A 9,053-nucleotide genomic window follows, 5' to 3' on the forward strand; every position below is an offset into this window, starting at 1 on the left:
TATTTGTTAGGATTGTATCCCACAGTGAGAAAGAGACATGCCATAATTAGTTAGGGGGGGGGGTATTTTTTTTCATGTAACAAGAACTCAGAAGATGGGCAGTCCAGGGCCTGATCATGGCTCCAAATGCCATCAGGAATCCTGCCACTCAGTCTTCCTTAGCCTTTCTTGCCTCATGGTCACAATATGGTTGTCCCATCTCCAACATTAAGTCCAAATTCCAAGCAGCATCAGCTAAGTCTCCATTCCTTTTAAGAAGCTTTTCTGTAAGTTCCACACAACTTCTGGCACCGTTGGCCAGAACTGTGTCTAGGAAATATATTTTTATTTAAGCATTTGCAAAACCCCAAAACAGGTTTGTTTACACGAGGAATATAAACTGGAATCAAACTTGCAAGGAGAGGTGAAAATCACATTTCAGGAAATGAGGGAGCCTGATGAGGCCCTGCTTATCTGCTGAGGACTCATTTCACAAGAAAAATAACCCCGCAAGGGCTCCTTGTTGCTTCTTGCCATCGTGGGCTGATAGCGACTTGCGGTTGGGCGGGTGGCTAGAGGGCAGCAGAAGAACCGGCATTCTGCCCAGGAGAAGGAAGAGATACGGAGGCGACAGACCTCCGGAACTGCAGCACCACTCCCCATTACCAAGCAGGCCCGCGTTCATCCAGTTTCAGAGTATCCCTCTCCCTCAGCCACCGTTTAGTAACTTCACTTGCTTATCGTCTGTCCCCACTTCCTTCTGGCTACGCTCAACCTGGCTGTGACATCAGAGGCCTGCCGATTCAGCGTCCCGTCGCGTGCTGCCATTGTGGAGCGCTGGGCCCCGGGGGACCCAAGGCAGGATGAGTCTATGTCAGGCGCCTGCCAGGCTCGGAAACTCCGCTCTGGGGTCCGGTCCGAGGAGCCGGCAGGGCTGCCCCGCGAGCTCTCCTTCATGCCCGGCTATGGGCCCCCAGTCCGCGGGCCCTTCGGCAGCACGTCTCTCCACTACACAGACGAGGTCTGTTGCCGCGTCCGGGCCCCTTCCTGGACTGGACTGAGCAGGTTCTGGGTTTTCTGCATCTTTGTACCCTCAGAGTCCACACAGCCCCTGCGCTCCAAGAAGAATCGAGAATGGCTCCGGCTGCGTCTTTTTCCTCGCGCGGCAGAGACACGTTCTGCTCCGAACACCCGACTCGAGCCTCTCCCAGTGTTTCTGGGGGAACATAGCCCTGTCCTCCCCGCCGACCCCCGGGCCCAGTCGTCCGCGGGCACGGCTTCCCTTCGCTCTCTGCCGCCCTCCGCCGGCGCCTGGCGAACACCACAGCTGCGCGGTGGAAGGGACGGCCCTGAGCCGGGTAAAGCGCACGCGCGAGCGCACGCCCGCTTGGCCCGGGCCAGCCTGCCATTCGGCGCCTGAGCGCCTGCGCTCCTGGTGCGTGCTAATCCGAGGACCCAGGAGGCTGGAAAACTCTCGCTGAAGCGGGCAGGTGGCCGGGAAGCGGCCCGGAGAGGAGCTACTCAGAGTTCGTGGCCTGCAGGTCTGGGGCGCTGGTGTTCATTCCGGCCTCGGAGACTGCTGGGCTCCCAGCTTCGCTGTTTGCCGGGAAGGGGGCGGGGCGGCGGCGTGACCTGAGCCTGCCTCCCTGGACTGGGAGTGGAGCCGGACGGGATCGCTAAGGCCTGTTAGTCACTTGGTATTGTTGTTTGTCCAGGAAGGGCACAAAGTTTGTAGATAGTGGAGAGGAAAGGGGCGAGCCCGGACCGGGTGAGAGCTGGGGTGACCCGAGTCCCTGGGTGGTTTCGCTGAAGTCGGGTCCCCATTGCCCCACCTGTATGTAGAGGGTGACAGGGAGGTGAGGAGCACTGCTGAAAAGTGAGGATTCTGATAGAAATGGTACGAACGTTGGGATTCAGGATGGCAACCTGTCATTTTTGTATTTTCACTTTTCTCATAGAAAGAAGCGATTTCTTCTCTCGTGGCCCAACGTGGACACTCAGGTGCACTCACTTGCCCCTTCTCACCCTAGGACATGACACACGTAGCGCCTCTCGGCCATGGGGTCTCAGCATTCCGTCTTTGCTCGCGTCTCCTCCTGCCCGCGAAAGGAAGAAGATGACAACGAAGACTTGCAGGCTGAACGGGCGCAGGAAGAAGCCATTGCTCAGTTCCCGTATGTGGAGTTCACTGGGAGAGATAGCATCACCTGTCTCACATGCCAAGGGACAGGCTACATTCCGACAGGTGCAGATCTTTGGTGATCAGGGGACAGGTGATTTCCCAAGGAAAATTCCTGGGTACTCAGAGGATACTCATGTGTGTCCAGAGAGATTTTCTTCTGGGCAGTAATTAGATTCATATGGTCACAAACAATGCCCTGAACAGCAGCTGGCTCACCTGACTTGGTAAATGGTCAGGTTCCACAACTTTTTTGGTCTTCTTATATTTGAAACTCTTTCTTTCCTTCACTTCCACTCTTTTGTTCTTTTTCCTCCTGTGGATCCGAGCACTTGGTTCGCTCTGTGGCATGGGATTTTTGACGGGCTTTTGTTTCTATCAGTTTTTGCTACAGGGTGTATGTGCTTGTTGGAGAGAGAGAGAGGGAAAGTAAGAAATTACCCCCCAACAGGGATAGTCATGCCACAGTCCCTTCTCCTTCATTCTTCTCTTGGGATTTTGAGCACGCACTTGCATGCTCACGCACACGTGCACACACACACACACACACACACACACATGCGCTTAATGTCTTTGAAGCCACCAAGTCTGGAACTCAGACTGTGGAGTCAGCCACGTAGAATCCAGCGCCTTAACCTCTGTGCCACATTCATGTGTAAGGATGGTACAGCTTTGTGGGGGGACCCATCTTAGAAGCTTCTTCTCAAGGAAGCAGATAGGAAATCAGTTATAGCCTAAAATCAATTATGGGTCTGAAAAATGTCTCAGGTGGGAGAGCAGCAGTGCTCAAGGGTAGAGCCTGAGTTAGGTACAGATGATCCATTGCTAAGTTGGCCTTCAAAAGGTCGTAACAGCTTGGGTAGAGAGACTGAGTTTATTTGGTGAGGACCTTAGAAGCATGTACTGCAAAGCCCTTGTGTTAAAGGTGAACAAACAATGGCCTTAAGAGTTTGGTGGCTTTGCCAAAGCCATGCAGGAAAGCCGGAACCAGTTCTCAGATTTTCAACTTCCCTGCCACTGCCCTGGCCGCACGGAGAGATCTTTGATGATTTGTGGCACCCTCAGTGGATTTACTTGTTTTTTTATTCAGTAAACCCAAAATGCGAAACTTTTTTTTTTTAATGTCTAGTTCCAGATAAATGCTTACTGTGGTAGGCTGAAGTGAAATGTAGAGGAAATACTGCCAACACAGAGGGTTTAAAAAATATTCTTTTCTAGACCAAGTCAATGAGTTGGTGGCTTTGATCCCACACAGTGATCAGAGACTGCGCCCTCAGAGAACGTGAGTTACCTGCCTCTCCCCCGTTAATACCCTCATCTGCCCCTCCTCCCATTTTATATGAATGAATTCCAGCTAATTGTGTGAAAACCGCATCTGTTCTTGTACGTTCCCATTTCCTTCATTACTGTTTGCCTGAGCAGGATAGCTCTGCTCATGTCACAATATGAGGATAGATACTTGCTAGAAATGTCTGAGTGCCAAGCGAAGGGCTGAGATTGGGAAGAATGAAGAAGTGAGGTGTTCTGGGAAGCAAGGTCACTGTCCACACAGCTGTCCTTTTGAGCTTTGCTTCCCAGAGTGCAAACAGTATTCGAAGTGGAGTTCAAGGCTCTGCTTCTTGCCTGGTTTGTGGTTCATGATTCCTGGCTCTTGTACTTTGATTTCACTCTTCCCTTGTTCATGGTTTTGCATTTAAGCTCAATGAATTGGACCTTGACCTTGACTTCCATGGTCAGTCATGTGCTATGTCATTTGCAGTAAGCAGTATGTCCTCCTGTCCATCCTGCTCTGTCTCCTGGCGTCTGGCTTGGTGGCTTTCTTCCTGTTTCCACATTCAGTCCTTGTGGATGATGACGGCATCAAAGTGGTGAAAGTCACGTTTAATAAGCAAGACTCCCTTGTAATCCTTGCCATCACGGTAAGACGTGGAGCCTCACTTCCTGGGTTGTGCACCTGCAAATCTGGCCCCTAAGACATTTACCCTTTTTTCTTCCCTTGCCTTAATGCAGGCTACCCTGAAAATCAGAAACTCCAACTTCTACCCTGTGGCGGTGACCAGCCTGTCCAGCCAGGTTCAGTACATGAACACAGTGGTTGGCACATACGTGACTACTAACATCTCCCTCATTCCACCTCGGAGTGAGCAACTGGTATGCTGGTCTTTCAGGAACCTTGCCCCATAGGGCCAAAGTGGCGTAGGGGCCGTGAGGGTGCTGTTGGTGTGCTACTTTCCTCCTCTCTTTTCCACTTGTAGGAACTAGTCGATAAGGACACTAAGGTCTATAATTATGAAATATTGTTTGGAAGGTGAGAGGCAGGAAGCCCAGCTGGCATTTAAGTAAAAGAATTTGTGGGAGAAAGAGTTTTGCTATAGTCAGAGTAATATAGTCAAGGTCACTGGCCTTTCAACAGGGAAGAGGTTGGAAATATTTATTAGAGGCCCTTAGACTGTAGCAAGGACAGTCTCAGGGAAATATTTTGTATGTGATGGAAGAATGATCCAGGATCTCTGGATTGCTGATGATAGTGGTATTCTGTGTCGAGCCTGCCTGGCCACAGACTGACTCTGGTGTCTTATTTTCAGGTGAATTTTACTGTGAAGGCTGAGATGGGAGGACCGTATTCCTATGTGTAGTAAGGACAATATTCTTTGTATATATGATCTCTGCTAGGTGGAGGGGATTCAGAGTCACATGCAGTTGACTATGGCCTGGTCCTGCCTTAAGTCCCAGCCTTTGGTTCTCTAGCCTTGGTTGTCTTAAGATTTATCGGAGGGTGGGTCATCTGACATGTGACTGAAGTGCTACGATTTCTAAGCATTAAGCTACTAAAAACATTACCAAACTCCAGCATTTATATGATGGATTTGCACAAATGAAAAAGCATCACGATAGGGGAGGGTAAGCCCAACAGTAATGGAGACCCAGAACTGGTGAGCCTTGGGAGTGCTTAGGTCGGAGGGTAGGGGGAGTGGAGGCACCCCAAACAGGACTGACTGCTCCTCAGTCCGACAGTATAACTCAGTGCTTGTCTACTGATTTTTTTTTTTTAAACCAAACTGACATTTCCCTATTTTGCTGTTTGGTAGCTTCTTGTGCACGTTACCTGATATCCTGGTACACAACATTGTGATCTTCATGCGGTATGTCACTCTCTTCTCCAGCCTTTAGCCTTAGTGTTAGAGCTTGGACCACCAGCCCATGTGAGCTCATCACTTTTGTTCTGAAGATCCTGTGTGACCACAAGGCAGAGGCACCCAGCCAAGGAGGGGACAGCCAATGCCTTACAGACATCTAGGGTAGACCCTGGGTTCTTTCTGGATGCAGTATCCAAATCCCTTTCACTGATCACCATCAGCAGTCGGACACATGATGTCCTCCATAAAACGGGGTCTAGTTTAACTTAGCACATTGTGATCCCGTTAGCACCCTCATGAAACCAGTAAACAACAGAACAGCTTTCTCAGGGTGGAAGTACTGGGCATTTGACCTGGTTAGTCTCTGGTCACACAAATTCCCACATCTCATGGACCTTTAGGGGCGTTCCTGGAACCATGACTGATGAATTCACAGACAAGGGTCTGCTGCAAATATTTGAAATATGAGGGGTCAGAGCACAGGGGTCAGCCATGTCACTATTGACATTTTGGGCCAGAAAGTTCTTTGCTGTAGGGGGCTGTCCTGTATATTGTACAATGTTTATAGTATCCCAGGCCTCTACCCAGTAAATGCCAGTAATGTGCACCACCCCTTTCCCCTCAGTTGTAACAACGCAAATGTGTCCCGACATTGCCAAAAGTCTCCCGTGGTGCAAGTATTCCAGGTTGAGAACCTCTTGTTTTGAAGGTCACCTCATGGCACAGCATCTCTGTAGAGGTGAAACAATCTTCTGGCCTCCTGGTTACACAACCATGAAGCTACATGCCTCAGTTCTGGGAGTATTGTTGCCTCAACTTGCATGAAGCTATTTGGGCTATTTTTCTTGCTTATTTCACCTCTAAACCAGAATTAACTCTCCTTGCTTTTCTTTTCCCTAGAACTTCAGTGAAGATTTCATACATTGGCCACATGACCCAGAGTTCTTCAGAGACACATCACTATGTGGATTGTGGGGCAAATTCAACAGCCATTTAGCAGCTGCTCTTAGTTCTTCCACGGCAGCACCTATAGAAGAGAGCATGGCCCCTCTTCCCAGGCCCTGAGTTTCTTACCCATCCCTGGTGGTGGAAGCAGAGAAGGAATTGAGGAATTTGTTCCCTTATCCCCCAGCAAACATCCTCCTGCCACCAAGGAGGAAACTCTTCTCTACAGCACCATTTATGTCTCAGAACCAGCAGTCACTGCCCAGTACCTGGCCTGTACCCAACAAATAGTAGGCACTCAATAAAGGTTTGAAGAATTTCATTCATATCTTTTCCAGCTGTTCTCGGGGCATTAGGAATTAAAGACATAGCACAATTCTAGACTATTAAACCGTAGGGTGACAGGGAGCCTGTCAGTACAGAGCAGACTGTTATCAGTGCCTCTCTGTGGCCACTAGGGGACCACTTGAGCATCTAAAAGAAGAAAGCACAGATCCATTCAATATGTGAATTTGTTTTATCTGTTCCCAAAGCCTAGGTGCTTTTAAAAAAGAAAAAAAAAAATTTCTTTCCTTGTAGAAAATTCCAGTTGTTTTTACTGAGTCTTTGTGGGCTTGATTAACCCTTCATCCATTAGCTAGAACCTGGATTGGAGATTTGATAGAAAAATAAACTCTGCTTTCGATTCTTCTGTGTCTTCTCTGATTGCCTGGATGTCTCAGTGGGCACCTTGGGAAAACCATTGAACAACTTAACTGCCTGCTAAGAGGGTCAGCAAAGGACTCAGTATGGCAGGGAAAAAGAACAAGAACCCTGATGTTACCCCTTGTCCTCATAGCTCCTGTACAGACCAAGCAGCCTTACCATTCTCTATTGGACTCTTGGGCCAACAAGCTGCCCTATTGCTCTTCCAGCACAGGATACTCAATGCCCTCTGGAGATTGGAAGAAGCAGAGCAGGGATGCCTGAGGAGAAATAACCCTCTCCCCCACAGCTCCCTACCGGCAGCATCAGTCCTGAATAAGAGGACCTGATTTGAGGTTGAAAGTTTGATAAACTGTCACCATGAAAGGCTGGGCTACAATCCCAAGAGAGCAGAGCATCTACTTGGGAAGCTTGAGACATCAGATTCCAGAACTCAACTGAGGTGGGCCCCGGCCATTGCCACAGCTCCAGGGCCTTAGGAAACACTAACAGAGCAGGACCAGCAGTTAGCATAATGGCTATGTCGCTAGACTCCCGTATAGTTGACCACGGTTTGCATCCCAGACCCGGTGGCTTAAAACTCACACCGGGTGTGTGTGTGTGCGTGCCCAAGATCCCAAGAGGAGAATGGAGGAGAAGGGATTACGGTGTGACATCCCCCCTGGGGGGTGATTTCTCGTTTTCTGTCTCTGTCTCTGTCTGACGAGCGCACGTGCCCTATAGAAAAAGCCTCTCCACAAAAAAAAAAAAAAAGGATAACTGAAAGAAAGGGGGGAGTGGGTCACCTTATCTTTCCCCTTTCTTCAATGTCATCATTAAAAAAAAAAGAAACACTAACAGAGCAAGTGGCAGCAGGGTTGTATATTAGTTTTTGTCCCCAGTCCCATAGCTCAATTTTGAGTTTTTCTATAATGATTTCATATACTCTAAATCTTCAGACTAAGGCTACATCATGGCTATTTGGCCAATGTGAGTTACCCAAAAGCTGGGTGTTAGAAATGGAGTTTTAGTGCTACACTGGATCACTGAGTGATCTGTATGCACACGATAGTGATGACTGTGTTATGTACTGATGACAGAGTGTCACCACTTAACATGGAAGTAAAAGCATGCCATTTCTGAGAACATTGCCCTAAACTCAACATACCCTAAACACATGAAGGTGTTCATGTTGCTACATTTTTTTTCTTTAGTTTTTCCATTTTCCAAGTAGCCTCTATAGCATATTTTTCTTCCTTTCTTTGTTTTTTATCCTTGGGTATATGCACTTGCCAGAGACAGACAGAAACAGAAATCACCCTTAGGGAGATGGCCATGCTATAATCCCTTCTCCACTGTACTCCTGAGATGGGTCATGCAGGAACACAAGCCCAGAGTGATTTTCAAGTCACCAGGTCTGGGAGTTGAACTGCAGTCAGCCATGTGGGAGTCCAGCACCTCAACCACCATGACACCTGCTGGGACCTAGCATATTTTTCTTATAATCTTGGTACTCATACTGATGATTCTTCAGTTTTTGAATTGTTTATTGTGACCACATACCTCAGTAACATTTCTTACATTTTGACATTGCCTTAAAATTCAGCTATGATAAGAAAATAAGAGCTCTTAAATTTTGTTTCTTTTTCTTTTTATAATTTTTTTTTAGAGATTTTTTGCTATAGGGCACATGCTCTCACCAGAGAGAAAGTGAGAAATCACCCTTGGGGAGATGGCCATGCTGCAATCCCTTCTGCTCCATTCTCCTCTCAGGATTTTGGGCAGGTATGCACACATGCCCAACATGAGTTTCAAGCCTCCAGGTCCAAGACTCAAACTGCAGTCGGCTATGTAGGAGTCCAACACCTTAACCACTATACCACCTGCTAGCCGTGAGCTCTTAAATTTTGTAAGGATACAGCAATAAGTCTGATCTCGTAATTCTGTGAGTTCTCATACTTTATAGTCTTAGCATCTCAAATGCTCTTAGGAATGCTCTGCACTGTTTTATCATACTAGTTTTTGAACTAATGCCTAGAAATTTCTCTTAACAACTCCAAAATGGAAAGGGAACGTGACTGGTTCAGGTATCATTACCATCACCATTATGGTTTTTTTTTTTTTTTTTT

At 47.9% G+C, this 9,053-nt stretch overlaps 1 protein-coding gene across 4 annotated transcripts; it reads left to right on the forward strand.

The window, feature by feature from the left end:
- The first annotated feature begins 1,377 nt into the window (after nucleotides 1–1,377).
- Nucleotides 1,378–6,568, forward strand: TMEM106C (transmembrane protein 106C). 4 transcript variants are annotated; one of them, XM_006168581.3, is made up of 8 exons: nucleotides 1,378–1,520; nucleotides 2,010–2,224; nucleotides 3,377–3,440; nucleotides 3,918–4,077; nucleotides 4,169–4,309; nucleotides 4,744–4,793; nucleotides 5,248–5,301; nucleotides 6,196–6,568. In XM_006168581.3, the coding sequence occupies exons 2-8, from the start codon at nucleotides 2,038–2,040 to the stop codon at nucleotides 6,290–6,292; spliced, it is 753 nt and encodes a 250-aa protein (XP_006168643.1). In that variant the 5' UTR covers nucleotides 1,378–1,520; nucleotides 2,010–2,037; the 3' UTR covers nucleotides 6,293–6,568. The 4 variants fall into 4 exon arrangements, with proteins under 4 accessions (XP_006168643.1, XP_006168644.1, XP_006168645.1 ...); XM_006168582.3 differs by having other exon boundaries at nucleotides 1,392–1,520; nucleotides 1,938–2,224; XM_006168583.2 differs by lacking the exon at nucleotides 1,378–1,520 and adding an exon at nucleotides 1,527–1,664 and having other exon boundaries at nucleotides 1,938–2,224.
- Nucleotides 6,569–9,053: the final 2,485 nt, after the last annotated feature.

Source organism: Tupaia chinensis, unplaced genomic scaffold (assembly GCF_000334495.1).
Source record: "Tupaia chinensis unplaced genomic scaffold, TupChi_1.0 Scaffold145870_1, whole genome shotgun sequence".
NCBI classification, from domain to species: Eukaryota; Metazoa; Chordata; class Mammalia; order Scandentia; family Tupaiidae; genus Tupaia; species Tupaia belangeri.